This window comes from Octodon degus, unplaced genomic scaffold (assembly GCF_000260255.1).
Source record: "Octodon degus isolate 3935 unplaced genomic scaffold, OctDeg1.0 scaffold00010, whole genome shotgun sequence".
NCBI classification, from domain to species: domain Eukaryota; kingdom Metazoa; phylum Chordata; class Mammalia; order Rodentia; family Octodontidae; genus Octodon; species Octodon degus.
Window position 1 is genome coordinate 21,109,502 of NW_004524586.1, and position 19,072 is coordinate 21,128,573.

A 19,072-nucleotide genomic window follows, 5' to 3' on the forward strand; every position below is an offset into this window, starting at 1 on the left:
CCTAGACACAGCCCAGCAACGCCCACCAACCCTCCACTTCCCACCTCAACTATCTTCTACTGTTTGAATAGGTAGGAAAGAAAAAATAACCTGAATCTCGCCATCCCCAAATGCTCCAGACTGCAGGCCGCAAAGGCCCTGGCGTCCACGCCAGAGATCACCAGTTCAGGACTGGGTCCCCCAGACAAACTGATGGATGGCATTCCATCCATCCACCCCCAAGAGCCAATCAAACGCCCTACACACTCTTTCCAGTCTTGCACAGCCAGCTCCCAAAACTGCACTGTCTCAAGGCTCGGAAAGCCCGCCGGGCAGTCAGAGTACGTGCCCGCTCCCCTCCGCGCCTGTCTGCGGAATTCGAACGCCCTTCCAGACGCCCCACGGCAGGCGCATGCGTATCTTCCCTTGCGGGTCTCCCGGTGGCAGCCTAACGCCGCAGATCTGGGTGTAAACTGCACGGGCCGGAAGTCGCCCTGCGTCAATTCCACGCTGCACGGGCGGAAACAGAAGACCTGCAAAAGCGGTTCCGGTCTTGGCGTGGGTTAGAGGCGGCGGAATGGAGACCCAGACTGAGGACGCGGGGTTGACCCACCGCCCGACGCTGGCTTCTTCGTGGGATGTCGCCAGTGGGGCGCTGAGCCAGAGCCTCCTTCTCACCCGGCCCCGGCTCGGGGTCCAGAATGTCGACTGGGAGGAGCTTCTGGCGCCGCCTGCTCCAGGGTGCGCCTGGAGGGAGGGGACTGGGGTGCTGAGCTCGGTGACAACCGCGCTCCTGGGGAGCCGTGACGGGGACCGGGCCGCGCGGGGACGGGCTCCGGGCCCGGGACGCCGGGATGCCGGCACGGAGCTGGGACTGCGGGGTGGAGCCCGCGGGGCTTCGGGGACGCGGGCGAGGGGAGTGGGCGAGGCAGCGGGGCGCGGGTGCGGCGCGGCGCGCAGGGCCCGGAGGGGCCGGAGCCTGGCGTGGGAAGCGTGTCCCTGCGCCCGCCGGGGTGCCCGCCGGGGCTGCCGACTGCTGAGCTTTCCTCCCGGGAGCGAGCAGAGCCCTGCCGCCCGCACGCACGCACACGCCCCGCCGGCTGTGGAGAAGCGCGGCTGCTTGGTGTTAGCAGATCCGCTCTCGTCCTTCGCGCGCGCACGGTGGCCGTCCAAGGAATGTATTTAATCAGCTGAGTCCCAGAGGGCCGAGTAGAATGGTCCCGATGAAAGGAAAGCAGAGGGGAGCGCCCCGGTGCGCGGAGTCCCCGCTCCTGGAGCGTTCAGTGTTAAGCCTCTGGGTGTTTGAGAAGGTGGTGGGTCTCCAGGGCAGGCGCAGGCAGGGAGGAGTAAGCGGGCTTGGAGACCTGCGCGGCGGAGCACACTGTCTGACGTCTCTCTCGGTCTTCCTCTCAGCCACGGCCTGGTGCGCTTGCAGAGCAGCCGGAGCCCCGAAGATGGGAGCCCCTGTTTCCTTTACCTGAGGGGAGACCCGAAGGGAGAGGAAGAACTCGATTGCGTTGGCCTTTTAAGTTCAGCAAGAAACATGGAAGTGTACGTGGGAGAGGAGTACTGCGGCACGAGTAGGGGCAGCAGCGTCTGCAGCATTCTGGAGAGCAGGTTTGTGGCTTGTGCGGGCGGCAGTGTCCTTGTGCATTCGTGTTTTTGTTTTCCCCAGCTTTGGGGGTAGTGCTTGATTCCCTGACATTGATGCCAGCTAGAGATTCCGGAGTAAAAAGTTAAAATGTGCCCGGAAGCTTGGAAGCTTAGATTGTTGGGTGTCTTACAGTCTCTGTTAAACCTTTTTACTTTTATAAATTTGTGGCTAATTTAGTGGGGGTGAATTGGTAGGAGGTCACAGGTAATTAGTGGAAGAGTTTTAGTAGAGTGAAGCCCTGATAAGTGTTTCTAGTTTCCTTCACTCCAGTGCACGTCTTGGAAAAATGAGTCTGTCTAAAGCGAAGACATTCTCTTCCAGGAATACTGTTCTGAATGGTGTAGTAACCTGTGACTGCCACCGCTGCCTGTCAGCTGATAAGCTTGCTGACGTATTATAAAATTAAAACCATGATGTTTTCCCTGTTGTCTTGCAGAGATTCTTCCGTTTTTCTCTAATATAACCCAAAATTTGAATTATTTTATAGCATCTGTATGTTAGAAATAATGGCTGTTGACAGCTGTTAGTTGAGCTTTAAAAATGTTCTGTGCTACGTGACTGTACATAAGTGGTCTCATGGTGTTCTCTTTATTTTTTATTTTATTGAGAAACAAATACCAAAGAGACAGTTTCAAAAGAGGTTACTAGGACAGTTACAATAGTTAATACATTGCGTATTGTTGTCTTCATAGTGGTTATTTGTAGTACAAATGCAGACATGATATCCTGTCCAAATACTATTAGTACAAATCTTTCTTCTCATTGAATTAAGAGAAAGTAGCTGTATATCTATCCCATTTTATATATACAGATATGCAATAGTACTTCATTTATATCCCCTTTTTTTGTTTAGTTTTTTCAGAGATGGGTATTCATTGTGTTCTCACCTACAGCTAGTGATGGGCGGTGTGGCCCTGCCAGGCAGTGGGCCGGACTCCTCCCTCTTCAGCAGGAAAGAGAGAATCTCAAGTATTGTCCTGGAAACATGTATTTTTTTTTTTTTCCGGAACCGGGGACTGAACTCAGGCCCTTGTGCTTGCCAGGGAAGTGCTTATTCTACTGAGCCATCTCCCCAGCCCCCAGAAATTGAATATTTTGGTTTTTATTTTTTATTTTTATTTATTTTTTTGTGGAACCAGGGATTGAACTCAGGCCCTTGCGCTTGCCAGGCAAGCGCTTATTCTACTGAGCCATCTCCCTTGGCCCCGGAAACATGTATTTTTAAATGTAACTATTGAAAATGATAACAATTGAGTTTTTAAATTTTTTTCTTTCTAGTGAACATGATAAGATCATTTTGTATAAAAAGTACTTAAAATTGGAACCTTCAACACATGCATGTAAAATAAAGGTAAGTCGCCACCAAATTTTAACCAATATATTAGAGCTAAGTTGTTTTTGTTATATATGTACTTATTTTCTGCTAATCTGGTTATAAAATTAGTGCATCATGCTCCCTTGTTTTACTCCAAAAATAATACGTAAAAGAAAATTACTTCTTTGATAATTACCAATCCTTTTCACACTGAATTAAAATGTGACTATTTAAAGTAAGGAAAATATTGTGTTAATAGAGTATTGCTTTACTTTGAAGCATTGGGAAACCAAGCTAAGACATATTTTATCTTAATATAAAACTGTGGTTCTAAAAATAAAAATTAAGCCCGTAAGCAAAACTTTGGCCACTTTGGTATCAGAGAAGAATTGAATGAGATGTTCCAGACATGAGAACTAAAATGCTAAAGGAATTTAGACTATCATCTTCAGCATGAAAAAAGTTTTTTTTTTCCAAATAAAAAATACTTTTAAGGAGAACTTTAATGATGTGAAAGTCTAGGACTAGAGTACTGAGTTGAAAGAGTACTGAGTTGTGAATATTCAGCTCACTACTGATGGGCACATTGTCTTTGGGAAAATTACCTGTTTAATTCTACTTCATGAATAAAGTTAAAATACTGAAAAAGAGCAAATTCTTAGGTTTATCTAATCTCTGAAATCTGTACTTATTGTCAATTTATAGAAGATGGACTTTTTCTTTTAGAGTAAGATAAAATGAAGTGATTCTTATAGCAGTTAACGAACAGGGCTGACGAGATAGCTTAGTGGACTAAGTGCCTTCTTAGGCAAGCTCAGGGACTGTGATGCCCTGTACCATGTGCCGCAAGGCCCCGCCCCCTGGCATGGTGGTGGCATGGTGGTGCGTGCCTGTAATCCCAGTGCTAGAGAGGCTGAAACAGGAGGATCTCTACAAGTCCAAGCTGCATAGTGAGACCCTGTGCCAAATACATTAAAAAAAAAAAAAAAAAGCAGACACAGAACTGGGTATTACAAAAATACTGTTTTAGCTAATAAATAATAATAGCATCTAAAGCAGTGTACATGAAGTGATTCATTCACTCAGTAAAAATCTGAGTGCCTCTTGACTCTAGATACCACACTGAACACGATTTAGCAAGAACATAAATTGAAATATTTGCTTCATATTGCTTATATTCTAGTGGAACAACAAATGATGAATAATCTCAAGGAGTTAAATATGGACTATATTCAATAAAGAGATAGGGATTACAAAGTAGAAGGGAAATAATGCGGGATTGAGAGGTGTGGTATGACTGTAGTATGTGTTAAGGTTTGTCACATTTTTGGTGCCAAACAATTTTTGGAGCCTGATTATTTATTAACCTGCTTATAAGATGATCTGTATGTGTATGTCAAGGTGAATATATTTTGTGCTTACATTATGGAAGATCAAAGGTTCATTTCATTTAGGGAATCCCTAGGGTATATATGAAAGCTTGTTCTGGGGCAATATTACTATATGAAAGTTAAAACTAAATATGCCCAATATAGATTTTTGCCAATGATAGAAGAAGTTTATTTTATTTTATTTATTTGTTTTGTTTTTGGTGCCGAGGATTGAACCCAGGGCTTCCAGCTTGCTAGGCAAGCTTTCTACTACTAAGCCAACCCCCACCACCAGTGATAGATACTGACACATAATCATCCTCCATGAGAAGTCATTGGTACCCTTTCTGGCATTTGCCTGGGGTCATTCAGGTTGTTAAGTAGTAGAATCATAATTTAAATCCAGCAATGTCTGATTTAAAACCTGTTACTTTTCGTTTTACTAAGCTGTTGTGTGTACTACACATAACATGTCTTTTGATTCAGAAACATGGACTGTGAAACATGGTGGGGCATAGGGTTGTGTAACTCTTAACTAGAAGGCATGAGGACCTGAGTTGCATCCCCAGAATCTCCAAAAAGCAGCAGTAACAACAGTAGGAAACTGCTGGGATAGGAGCCAGAGGAGCTGGGTTTCAAGCTGGCCTTACGCTAATTGAGTTGGGTAGTAATCCCTGAACTTAACTTTATGTATAATGCCCAGCTATGGTAAATTATCCTGATGTTCTTTTACAGTTTTTCTGAAAAAACTGTATTTAGGATTTTAGTAAATACTGTGCTGTTTGAGTTTCTGGACACCTTTACTTTTTATATAATATAGCAAATTGTGCTGTTAAGGTGTCATACTGGTATGTTTATATTCCCTCAAATTTAGTAAGTAAGGGCTGGGAAGGTAGCTCAGTGGCAGAAGTGCTTACCTGGCAACACAAGATCCTGAGTTCAATCCCCGGTGCTCCCCTGCCCCCCCCCCAAAAAAAAGAAAAATTAGTAAGTAAAACTTTACATTTGTAAAACTCTAATTTGCTTGTTTTATTTATAATCTTTTAGTTGACACAAAGTCAAAAGCATTTATATAATTAGTTCATCTGAGCTTCATGATAAATTAGAATTTTCTGAGTCTTTTTAAAAATATATTTGAAGTTAATTTTTAGTTTCTTAAACACTGTGCTTCATTCTTGCTCTGGTAATACCAAGATGTGAGTATAGATGATTGTTTTAAAAGCCATTATTGTTTCTGGGAACTCTTTTGTTTCATAATAGTTGCTGTCCTTTGGTGAAAAGCAGTGTGTGTTCATCGGTAGAGTTGTGGTGCATATGAGACCGATTTCGGCAAATTCTTCACCAGCCTCTCCTGCTCTAGGATCAAGGATAGACCTGGACAAGGTCCAAACCATGATGGAATCCATGGGGTCAAAGTTGTCACCTGGAGCTCAGCAGCTGATGAATATGGTTAGATTTCAGCAGCAGGTAAGTAGAACTGTAGTTCTTCAAGGTTTCAAAATGCTGGCCATTAAGAAGGAGAGGCAGTATATTAAACTTTTCTTTTAATTTTTATTATTACCTTTTAGTTTTGCAAAGGTAACATTTTGTACTTACTCTACAAAATGTTTTGGCTACAAAGCTTAACAATTTTTCATGAATTCACTCACCCATTTATTCAGCCAGTATTTATTACGCAACTTCTCAGTAATCAAAGCATCTTTGAGGGATCAGAGCTGATCATTTAGTCTATAGCCTGTCTTTATTTCTGGAGTGAATAGTTACAGGGAAGTTTAAAGTATATTGGAGCTAGCAAGCTTTAAATGCTGTGAAAATTTGTAAGTGCTTTTGATGTACATTTTAAAAAGATTTTAATACAGTACTATCTGTATAGTAAATCAAAGGAAAGGAAACTACATCTAGGTGAGAGCTGATAAGGCCGAAGCTTAGACAGAACATGATGCTTGGTTTGGAGATGCTAAAAGAATCCCTTTGGGACTAGACAACTAACCTGATGTTGGTATTATAGGAGAAAATAGAGTCGCGTGTGAAATTAAGGGTTTGAAGAGAGTGGTAGCAGTAATCTATTTGCTTCCCAAAGGAAAAGGGTACTGGGGGAAGAAAAATTTAGTTTTGGGAATATTGAATTTAGCTGTGGATCAGCCATTCCTGGAAAGATGGAACAGCATTTGGAAGCACAGGACGGGGGAAAGTAGAATAAACATTCAGTAGCTGGAAGAGAGATTCGAGAAATATACTCAAAGTAGGAATATGGTAAAGGGAGAGACTGAAGCCAGGAGAGTGGCTACATTTTGGAGGATACAGGGAAAGAAAGGAACCCAGAAGAGCAGCAGACAGCAGTGTCATCGAGAAGAGATAGATCTGGTGTCGGACAAAGTGGCTTCAAATTCTTGTCGCTTATTAGTTCTGTCTCCTTTGGCAGGTTCAGTCATTGTTTAGATAGGAATTCTCATCTACAAAATAGAAATGATAGTCCTGTCAAGATCATGGGATTGGTGTGAAAGTTTAATATAAAAAAAGAGCTCAGTAGAAAAAGTGCTGGCCTGGCAAGTGCAAGGGCCTGAGTTCAAACCCCAGTTCTGCCAAAAAAAGAAAAGAAAATTTACTATAAATAATGCAAATGTAACACTTGTGCCAGAGAAACTACAGTGAGGATGACAATGTGCAACGTATTGTTATTATTCTCCTACCACCCTGATTTGAGACTTTTTCATTTTTCTTTTTTTTTAATTTACAACTTCTATTTTTATGAACATTTGAAGCATAAAAAATGTTGGTTACAATCCATATTAAATCTGTTTTTAAGCCATAAAATTATCCTTAGAAGTTTTTAAGTCTTGCTTATTAAAAGTCATTATATAAAACATATTCTTTCTGAAAAGTATAATTTTTTTTAGGTTTAAAATTTTTTAAAATAATTTTATTGAGAAACAAATAGCAATGAGAGTTTCAAAACCGATTAGTAGGATAGCTTAAATAATTAATACATTGCATGTTGTTGTCTCCTTAGTGGTTATTTATAGTACAAGATGCAGACAGGATATCCTGTCCACAAACACTATTAGAACAAATCTTTCTATTCATTGAATTAAGAGAAAGTAACTGTATATCATCTATCCTAACTATTTTGAATATACAGATACAAAATGGTCCTTCATTTGTATCCCCTTTTTTTGTTTAATTTTGTCAGAGAAGGATATGCCATTGTCATTTAAAAATTGTAGGTGGGTGAATTCAGCAAAATATTCCAATATAGTCCAGTAGTCCATCATAGTAGTGGGTTTTCGGTAGGACTGGCAGTGTCAAAAGTTGTTGACTTGAGCCTTTTACAGTTCAGCCTATTAATATGGCTTTACTTTTTATACTTTTCTGCTAGATGGTTAAGACCAAGATAGAGCAATACCTATATAACAAGAAATGTAACTTTTGTATCTGACAAGGTCAGTCAGATCCCCTCAGGATTTAGCCTGAAACCCTGTACTGCAGTTTATAGATGCTTTGTGAGTATCAGCCATGTGAATGAGTCACGGTCGTTGCTTGACCAATTTGCTGGAGACTTTTATTATTTTTATTTTTTTCTAAAACATTTGTAATATTAAAAAAATGCCACAAAAATAAAAGAACAATGAAAGTCTTATACCAGGGGTGATAGCACATATCTATAATCCCATCACTTGGGAGGCAAGTTTGAGTCCTACCTGGGGAACTTAGCAGGACTCTCAAAATGTAAAAAAAGGGGTGGAGGTCTGATGATGTAACTCAGTGCAGAGACCTTTGTTTCCATTCCTAGTACCAGGAGAAAATTGTACTTACAAGTTTTGATCTAGTACCAGTACTTCCCTAGACACTCAGTAGAAGAATCTGTCCCTCTAAATATACACCATAGTTTCACCTGTGCCTTTTGACCACTTTGTTGGATGCGTGTTGGTTGCTCTTTAGCTCACTAAAGTATAAGATACATGTGAGCCGACTTCTCTGTCCTATCTGGCTCCAGGTGTGTGTGCATATATGTGCCCACTGAATTTACCGTCCCTCCTTCTTCAGAGTTCCAGGAGTCAGTTTACATAGTGATGAGTGGTAATTCAGATTATAAAGGATTATGTTGCACCTGGGCCTTTGGGACATAGTAAGTAGGGGTAGTAAGTATGATTTTTTTTCAAGAAGTTTAAACATGCAGAGGAAATTAGAAGGTAATTGTCTCAATTGCCATCTCAGCACGCCCCAGGGTCAAGACCAGCACAGCACGCCACAGATCCTACTCCTGTCCCTGCACTCTGCCTAAGCACGCGCTTTAGTCCACTGAGCTATCAGGCTGGCCTTGAACATCTCACTTTAAATGTGTAGCTATCTCTGTAGCCCCTATGAAAACTCATTGCAAAAGATATGATCAAGTAAAAATAAGTAATTTAGCATTTAAAGTTGAGGAATGGGACTGGCCAGATAGCTCAGTTGATTAAAGTGCCTGCTTAGGCAGATGCAGGAACCAGGGTTCAATCTCTGGTATGCCTTGCTGGCCCCACCCCCAGGGTGCGCTGAGATGTTGATTGAGACTGGCTGTGGTGGCACACACTTGTAATCCCAGTGCTTGAGAGGCTGAAAACAGGATCACTAGGAGTCCAATCTGTGTAGTGAGACCCTATAAACTCTGTACTAAATATGTTAGGAAAAAAAAAGTTGAGGAATGATATGGAACCTCAAGAAAATTATCAATTATTGTCATTCAATTGAGACTACATTTTATTGCCATTAGTTAAGGAGGCCTTTCAAGTAAAAAATCAAAATATGTCAGTGAAATTATATTATGCATGCTATTATTTATCTCAGTCTTTTTGGTAGGAAATAACTAAAACCTGTTGACTGTGGACTTACATTGGATTTATGTCCCAGTTCTATCATTGAGTAGCTGGTTACCTTGGCCTGGTCCCCTTTGCCTTGGTCTTTCTCCTCAGATTTCTATTGAGTAGTAAAATCTATTTCAAGAGAGTGTTTTTAGAATCAGCTGAAATAATACGCTGTGGCTGACTCCTAGTAATTACCCCCAAAGTTATCTGTAATTCATAGCATTAACAGTCCTGGTAACTTTATGTACTTACTTACCTTGTTTAGAATTGTATTTCCATTGGAGAACAGCTTCAGTCAGTTTTGGGAACTGCCGGATTCTCGCACATGATTGCACTACAGTCATCTACTTCAGGACTCTTAGACACGTCGTCCTCCACACGTTTTCCTTTCAAAACTGGATTGGCCTCTGCAAACATGAGTGAAAATTTAAAGGCTTTCATTGATAAAAGCACACAGCCACCTGATGATGGAAATACTACAAACCATGATGAGTATAAAATTGTGCCACAAAACCATTGCTTTCTTGAAAATGATCTTAAAAATGCAGTGTCTTCTTTCTTACCAAAAAAAGCAAATGACAGCTCCAACATGCCCAACTCTGAGCTGCTGCCTTTTCTTCAGAATTTATGCAGTCAAGTTAACCATCTCCGAGTGGGACCTAATCCAAAGTCGCAGGAGCGTACCTCCAAGCCCCGGGAAGGCGTGGTGGGCATTTCGTAAGTATTTCGTTTCAATGAAGATGAAGTTTAGATACAGTGGGAGAGAGAATCAGAGGAAAGGAAGCAGGCTAGTTTCAGTGAGTATTGTCTGAAAATCTCTTTCCAGAGAATATTTTGTTAGCTCTTCCATTTTGCCACAAGTGTATTTATCGGGAACAGCTGTTTTGTGGACTACAGTGGGCTGCCTTGGAACAAGTGCATAGAACTGGAGATATTGCATACTTCTTAGGAATTCTGCAGAAGGGTTACAAGCCTCAGACAAGGGTTGGAGTAGACAGTGTGTCGGGATAGTGCTCTAGATTGCAGTTCATTAATTGGATGATAGTTTTGATTCATACTGTTTTTTGTTAGATTGTTTGCTTTTAGCTTACAGTTTTCATCTGAAAATGGGGTAGTTGCCTTAGTTTGATATTAAACACTGCCAACCACTAAAGGCTGCATTGCCATTTATAGAAGATGATACCAGTAACGGCAGAATACACATTTTTCTCAAGTAGCTGTGGAAGACTCATAGAGGTAGAGGGCTAGATACATAGATGAGTAGGCTAGGGCCCGGCAGGGCAGGGCACAGCACATGTGGTGCTGGAGTAATTGAACATCCCATAGCCAAAATATGAACCACGACCTGAAATTCATGTATTATATGAAAATTAGCACCAAATGCATAGTAGACTAAAACGTAAAACATAAAACTATAAAACTTTTCTAATTTATGGGAGAAACTTTTGGGGAACTACAAAAAATGTTCTTACATGTGACACCCAAAAGAGTGATGTATGTATATAGACCTTTTGAAAATACAGAACTTTTGCTTGTGGAAGGTCTTGCTTAAAAGGATTTAAAATAACATCTTGTATATAGAGTTACATGTTTATAATCCAAGCACTCTGGGAAGCTGAAGCAGGAGGATCAAGTTCAAGCACGGTCTGAGCAACTTACTGACTTAAGAAGGCCCTTTCTCAAAATAAGAATAAAAAGGGCTGGAAATGTAGCTCAATGTGAAGGCCCTGGGTCGAACTCAGGACCTTGCGCATGCCAGGCAGGCGCTTATGCCACTGAGCTGTTTCCCCAGCCCAGGTCCTGCATTTAATTGCTAGTACTACTTACACACACACACACACACACACACACACACACACACCCAAAAAGGAAGAAAAAGGTAAATTTTAAACAGGGTTATAGTGTAAAGGGGGGGGGAATAGTACAAACTGGGAAAAAAATATTCATAAATCACATACCCAGTATATGATGTATCTAAATATATAAGAAATTTACAGAATTTACCATTTACAAAATATAATCTAGTTAGAATATGAGTAAGAGATACAAAAAATCATTTCATCAGAGACAGTATACAAATAACAAGTACAGAAGGGCTGGCCAGATAGCTCAGCGGACTAAAGTGCCAGTGTTGGGAACAGGGTTTGATCCCCAGCAGGCTGTGCTGGCTCCACCCTCGGGGCACACTGAGATAGTCATTGGGACTGGGCATGGTGGCACGAGCCTGTAATCCCAGAGCTTGAGAGGCTGAAAATGGGAGGATCACTACAAGTCCGATCTGCTTAGTGAGACCCTGTAGACCCTGTACTAACTACATTTAAAAAAGAGAAAATTGATATACTTTTTAAAATTTATTTTTAGAGTAGAAGAACAGCCCATTTGCTCCTACTTGGAAAAGATTCTTTCTAAAAATATGGAACTGATGGAAAAGAAACTTATGGACTACATTGACCAGCGAGTCTATAAATTGCAGGAGCACATAGATGATAAAATTGCTTTGTTAATGGACTTGCTGCAAAATCCGAACTTCCCACTTGCTGGGATGCCGCTAACACATTATGACTCGGGAGAAAGACTTTCAAATGGAGAAAGATAAGTTTCTCGATGTGTATTCTATACTGCAGATATTTATTACTTATTTATTACAAAGCCAAAACCCAAAAATGTTTATGAAAAGCAAGTATTTAACGTCCTTTAAAGATCATTGTCTTACATAAAGTGACCTCAATATTCTTTTTTTTTTTTTTTTTTTTTTTTTGTGGAACCAGGGATTGATCAATGTTCATTTTGATTATTGCCCTTGTTGTTATAAATCCAGTACTGTACACTGAGTTAACATAATACAGCCAGGTTTTTTTGTTGTTGTTGCATTATTCTTTATTACAGAAATTTATGTATACATGTGTTGCTTAAATGTTTAATATTAAGAATTTCTAGTACAATTCATTAGTTTGTATTGTATATTATGTGTGTGATGAAAGTGAATTTTATATTTATATAAACATATTTTATAGTCTTAAGAAAAGTAGTACTCGATAGAGTATTTTGTTGTGTTTTTTTTCTAATTCTTGAAAATTAGATATTTGGAACTTTTCATTCAAATTACTATTTTGCATTTTGTATTGCTTGTCTGACATGATAAATATGCAGTGTTTGGTATGTGTAAAATTAATTTATACCAGAGCTGTGAGTATTTGTTTTATATGGTGTAGCTATAGGTAGGAAAATAAAAATCAGAACTGGCCTATTTCTTTTTAGGCTTATTGCTTAGGGATTGGTGTTCCATATAAAAAAGTGAACATTTGTTTTGTTTGATCTCAGCTTCAGATGGTGTAATAAAGCCTTTCCTTTCTTGAACTGACACAAATTCTCCCACAATTCTTTTCTGGCATGTTTAATTTATACTGTTCTGAGAATTAAAATTGAAGGATTAAGACCTATGAATCAAGAAGAATTGCAAGTCTCTTGAGCAAACTTTGTGCCACTATGACAATAGGTATGGTGCTCAGTTTGGTAGTACATAGACTAAAATTGAACATGGGTATACATGTGGTACTGGTATGCTTTTAACTCTTCTACATACCTAGAAGGGTCATATGTGGGTCAAATGAAATCTTGACTTTAGTTGTTTTGAGGAATCTCCATACTGACTTCTGTACTGGTTGTACCAACTTATACTTCTACCAAGAGTGGAAGAGGGTTCCTTTTCCCCTACAGCTGTGTTAGCATTTGTTATTGATTTCTTAATGTTAGCTATTCTTTCTGGAGTGAGGTGGAATCTCAGTGTTGTTTCAGTTTGCATTTCTTGCATGACCATTGATGTTGAACATTTTTTTCATATATTTATTTGCTAGATGTACATCTTCACTTGAGAAGTGAATCTTCACTTGAGAAGTGCCTGTTCATTTCAGATGCCCATTTGGATTGGGTCTTGAAATTTCAGGGTTCTGGTTGCTGTTCATAAAGTTCTCTATACTAGGTGGTAGTATGATGTCTGAGGAGTAGTTCGTAAAGTTTTTTCCCATTCTTTGGGTTGTCTCTTCACCTTTGGTGTCTCTTTTGCTGTGCAAAACCTTTTAAATCTAATATCCCAGATATTGATTCTTTGTAGTATTTCTTGTGCAGTCAGGGTTTCTTTCCTAGTTTTTGCCTGTACCTCTTTTTTTTGAGAATTATTCCTATTCTATAACTTTCAGCAGATTGTTTCTGTTTTTCTTTTTAGATTTTTGATCCATTTTTATTTTAGTTGACTTAATGCATGGTGAGAGATATGGATCTAGTTTTAATCTTTGGCAGGTGGAAAGCCAGTTTTTCCAGCACCATTCTTTAAAGAAGCTATCTTTTTCCGGTGAAAGTGTATGGCTTCTTCATCAATAGATAAGATAATTCACTGTGCTTAGAGTTGTTTTTGCATCTGAGCCACGTTGCCAGAGTCCCTGCTTGCTCCCTCGCTTGCTCCCTCCCTCCCTCTCTCCCTCTTTTTTTCTGTCTCTCCCTCTCTCCCTCCCTAGCTCTCACTCTCACTCTCCCTCTCACTCTCTTACTTGCTGTCTCTTTCACCTTGCACTTTCCAGGCAGGCACTTAAGCTACTCAACTATTGCCCTAGATCTTCAGTTTCTTTGTAGGCTCTAATTTTCCCTTTAGATTTTTCCTGGATCACAGGAATTAACCTCCTTTTCTTCACCAAGATGTTAATTTTCCAGTATCTTAGGCTGATTCATTGCTGCTTACTGCTCCACCTTCATTATTTTTCTCTTTAAATTATTTGTATATTGTTTTTCTTGCATAAGAGAAACCATGTGATGTTTCTGCTTCTGTGTCTGGTTTGTTTTACCAAGCACTGTGATTTCAGGTGCATACATTTTCCTACAAATACTCAAATTTATCCTTCTTTATGTCAGAGTTGTAATCATTTTGTGTACAGTGGTACCTTGGTTCATGAATGCTTTGGTTTGTAAGCAGTTTGGTTCACAAAAACATTTGGCAAAATTTTGTTCATGTTTGCAAACTACATTGGGTAACAAACATGGCTATTAGGTACGAACCCACGCAATTGACCAGACCAGGCATTCTGATGTGAGGAGAAGATTTATTGGAGGCAGGAGCAAGTGGGCTGACTGTCTAGCGGACTAACACAAGCAAACAAAGCAAGGCACAGGGCTTTTAAGGTGTTTTGTGGGGAGGGTGTTTGCGGGCTGGAACAGCTGAGGGAGAGCTAATCTTGGCAAGGCTACCTGGTCTGTGGGGGACTTTCGATGTTTCTGTAGTTTTCTGTAGGGCCAAGACGATGTGAGCCGAGATCAGGGTGCAGAATGGGGTGGGGATGGGGTTGTGCTCTGCTCCCCAAGAGGGGAAGTATTTGTGGCAAGGCACCTGTAAACCAAGAGGGGGAGTGTTTGGGGTAGGGTGTCTGGGAAACTTTCAGTCCTAGCCTATCAATGACCATGGCCATCTTTCCCACACAAACACAAATGTGGCCATATTTTCCAAAATTGTGGAACAGATTAATTTCATGAACTGAGGTGCCACTGTATATACATTTCCCTTAACCATCCATCTGTGGAATCTGTGGGCTGCTTCAAACATTCAGCAGTTCTCTGGGTGTTGCTGTAGAAAGGCTGGTGATGGAGAAGTGTGGTGGGAGGTTGCGGGAAGCTGGGAGAATATCAGAACCTGTTCACATGCTGACTTACCTGCATTTGGCTCCTCTCTGCTCGATTTTGGTGAGAGTCAGCCTGCCTTGACCATGAGCAGTACCATTTAGATGGAAGCAATGATTAGTTCTTAATCTCCTCCACACAAATGCAGACATGTGTGCCAGATGGAAGAAGGGAGATAAAGGGATAAAAAAGAGAGCAAGAGAGAAGAAAATAAAAAGCACCTGAGGCATAAGGGGTTCCATAGATCTGGCACAACTGAGCCTCCCTTTCTGAATCCTGCTGATACCATGATTGGATCTTCTGTTTTACCTTCCCGTAAAAGGCTTTCTTCGTCGCTCCCATTTTGGTAAACCTATATCCCATGCACATGTCTGGAAGCTTCTCCCTCCCACTGCTGCCACTTAGTTGTCTGTGATGGAACTCCTGCATGTGTTTCTTATTTTGGAAGACAGATTGTTCATTCTTACAGTTTCAACTAAATCCATTTTAGTGGTGCCGGGGATTGAACCCAGGGCTTTGCACACAGTTGCATATTCAACCTTTTTGTTTATTTTTTATTTTGAGACAGAGCCTTCCTTAAATCACAAAGCTGCCCAGGTTGGGCTCATATTTGAGATTCTCCTGCTTCAAACTCCCAGAGTGCTGCACTTAGAGATGTGTACCATCATGCATAGCTGACAAATTTGTTATTTAAATGAGGTTCTTTTTATATTGCTTTTCCACTTGTATCACATTACAGCGGTGCATGGACAACAGTGTGTGCGTGGACAACAGTTACATAGTGTGTGGAAGACGCTACACTTGGAGATTTGAGTATTTTTGCCATTTCTTTATGGAGCATTATTTATGGGACTGGCTTACGTACCTATGAGATAGCATTTCCTTATCATTGAGAAGAAATGATAAAGCTGAATTAAAGCTGTCAGTGAAAGCTGAATTCAGAAGCTCAGGGCCTTACAACTTCTGGTAGCTATGGTATGCTCCCTGAGTCACAGAGTGCCTCACTGTACAGTATCTGAAACACTGCAGACAGAGCAGGCAAGGGTCGTGAATGAAGATAGAGGCAGACAACTGAAAGGCGAACTCTGAATTTTTTCTGTGTATTTGATGCTGTGATATTGTACTTGCAAATGAAGGGCCCAATCCTTTTGAAAAGCAATAATTGAGAATTTTAAATTAGTCACACTTAGGATTTCCCTGTATATCCTGTGGGTTTTGTCTATTAGTATTTAGAACAAAATCAGTACAGCAGACAGGAACGGTTAATGAGTTAGCCTAGTGTTCATGCTCAAAGACAGAATATTCCTAAAAGTATTTTTATTTCAAGTGGTTGGTTGAATTTGAATCCCCAGTGTGTGGTGGTAAACTTGTGAAGTTAAATTATTATAGTCCAAGAGCTTATACAGGGTTATTAAGTCAGTGTTGTCCACACTTATCAAAATATATTTGATCAACTGGGAAATCGTTTCCTTCTCTGAAATCTTTCCTACTATGTTTCTGATAGGTTTTTTGGCAATGGAGTAAAGAGATAGGAAAGATAAAATAAGCCTTTATGAACTCCAAAAACACAGAGAAGATCGAGGGCCACTGGGTCAGGTAGATCCTCTGGCCTGAGACAGAGAAAGTTGAGGCTCTTATGGACTTTTGCTATGGGTGGAGTTGGAGGGGATGTTGAGAAATACTTGAGGAGCTGACTGGGGTCTTCCCTGTGGTGGTGGGAAAGGTGAAAGGAAACTGCACCCTGGGCTGAGTTGGAGAAGAAGGGAGGAGGTGGTCTCTGGGAAGATCAGCTGTTGTTTCAAGGGCTTCAGTCCTATTAGATGACCACCATAATAATTCAGCAATTCATACTAGGGCCAGAACCTATCAATTTAATATTACCATAATGAAGCTCATTCATAGATTCATAAGTGTCTCCATAATCTCCATTATCTTTTATGTAATGTTATGTTGTTGGACTTAAACACTTTGTTGCCTGTTCAGATTGGTTTACTTAGTTGCATAAATTTAAATTTTCTTCATAGCTTTACATGGCTTGATATTTCTTTTTTGTTTTGGCTTTGCCCTACAGTAGATATTTTTAAAAAATTACTGATTTGGTACAGGGTCTCACTCTTCAGCTTGGACTTGTGGCGCTCTTCCCATCTCAGCCTCCCCAGCACTGGGATTACAGGCATGTGCCACCAGAACTGGTTTCTGTGGCTGGCACAGCACAAAGTTGGCACAGTATGCAGTACCGGGGATCAACCCTGGTTCCTTACACTTGCCAGGAAGTCCTTAGCCTGCTGATCTATCTCCCCCTCCTCCCTAAGGTGATTTTTATGAACCAGAATTATACACTTGACATGTCCAATCAAATAATGTTAAGACAGTGATTACAGAATATGTTAAAAGTTTAAATTTATTGGTACAATTTAGATACACTTAATGACCACATTCATGATAAGGCATTTGTCTCTGTACATGATAAACCTTGATTCCTCTTTTTTTTTTTTTCCCACTTCCATCCTTCTTTTCAGATCCCCTACCCCTCTTTATTTGCAAAGCTTGGTTTTCACTTTCCTTCACACTTTTTTCTTTCCCTTCTTTCCTGTCTCCCTCCCTTGCTCTTTTCCTTCTTTCTTTTTTCCTTCTTCCCCCTCCAGGTGTCTTTTCCATTTGGAAAGTTTCTTCTATTGCAAATATCTATTGTACTTTTTTGTTATTTACATTTTCATTTTCTCACAACAGAGCAATAGTGTGATATATACACACGTGTCCAATTTATTTCACTTATAATTATGGTCTCAAGGTTCATGCATTCAGCTATAAATGTATCAATTTTATCTTTCTTTATGGCTAATACTCCATTATACTAAAAAAAAAATCCCTACTTTTTATTTATCCATTCATTGGTTGATGGGCATTTGGGTTACTTCCAAGATTTAGCTATTACAAACTCTGCCTCTATAAACGTGGGTGCACATATAGCTGTGGTATGCTGCTTTTAATTCTTCTCAGAAGATACCCAGAAGGGGAATAGCTGGGCCAAATGGAAGTGCTAATCCTGGTTTTCTGAGGAATTTGCACGCCGATTTCCACAGTGTTTGCACCAGCTTGTTCTCCCACAGACAGTAGAGAAGTGTTCCTTTCCCCCCACAGCTCCAAATGTGTTTGTTATTACTTGTTTTCTTGATGTTAGCCCTTCTTTCTGGGGTGAGATGGAATGTCAGCATTGTTTTAATTTGCTTTTCTCAAAAGACCAGTGATGTTGAACTCTTTTATCATACATTTATTTTCCATTTGTATTTCTTCTGAGAAGGATCTGTTCATCTCAGATACCCATTTTTGGACTGAGCCTTTGAATTTGGAAGATCTGATTTTTTTCAGTTCTTTACATGTTCTAGATATTAGTCCTTTGTCTGAAAAACAGCTGGCATTATTTTTTTCCCGTTCTGTGGGTTGTCTTTTCACTCTATCAGCGATTTCCTTTGCTGTGCAAAAGCTTTTTAATAAGCTGAGATCCCAGATGTTGACTTCTTATGATAGTTCCTGTGTAGTTGTGGTTTGTTCATGAAATCGTGGCCTACATCTGTCTCCCAGAGATCTGGCCACACTAGAGACCCAAAGAATCCAGCTGAAGACGTGGATCCCACAGCAACATCCCACGTGAGTCCAGTTGAAGAGCCAGAGCCCACAGCAATGACAATTTCTCCCCAAATGTCCACAGAGAATGTACATCCAAGATGGCATAAAGCAAATACTACAAGGGTTGAGATACCCGAGTTCCCTTTCCACTTTTGTCCCTTACCTGCTATATAATACTGGACAAGAGATTTAGCTTTCCTTGACCTCAGTAAAAATGGGGACTGTCATAGCACGCTTGTTACTTTTGTATGAAGTTTATACAATTTTGAATACAAAACACCTACCACAGGCCTGACACATTCCCCACCTCCCATTCTCTTCCCGCCTTTGCATTCTTGCTCTCCCTTCACAAATCCAGAGCACTGTCTGTCTTTCTTCATCCCTTTAGTATTCCAGGAATTTTGAGTAGCCTCTTCACTTTTGGTTTCCTTCAAGGTCTGTAAATTCCAACTTAAATGGTATAGGACCATGATGGTTAGGCCAGCAGCATCGGTGCTGTGGAAGAATTTGTTCAAGCACATTCTCAGGCCCCGCGTATTCCACGTGGATAAGAGGCTCTGGGGAGAAGTGACCATTTCCCTACATATAATCTACAGAAGAGACTATATGAAAAAAAAAAAAAAAA

General features: G+C 40.5%; 1 protein-coding gene across 1 annotated transcript; it reads left to right on the forward strand.

Annotated features, from left to right (window-relative positions):
• The first annotated feature begins 517 nt into the window (after positions 1-517).
• Positions 518-11,886, forward strand: CUNH10orf88 (chromosome unknown C10orf88 homolog). The gene is made up of 6 exons (XM_004625600.2): positions 518-720; positions 1,393-1,596; positions 2,912-2,984; positions 5,579-5,785; positions 9,425-9,876; positions 11,521-11,886. Exons 1-6 carry the CDS (start codon positions 557-559, stop codon positions 11,753-11,755), a joined length of 1,335 nt encoding a protein of 444 aa, XP_004625657.1. The 5' UTR covers positions 518-556; the 3' UTR covers positions 11,756-11,886.
• The last annotated feature ends 7,186 nt before the right edge of the window (positions 11,887-19,072 follow it).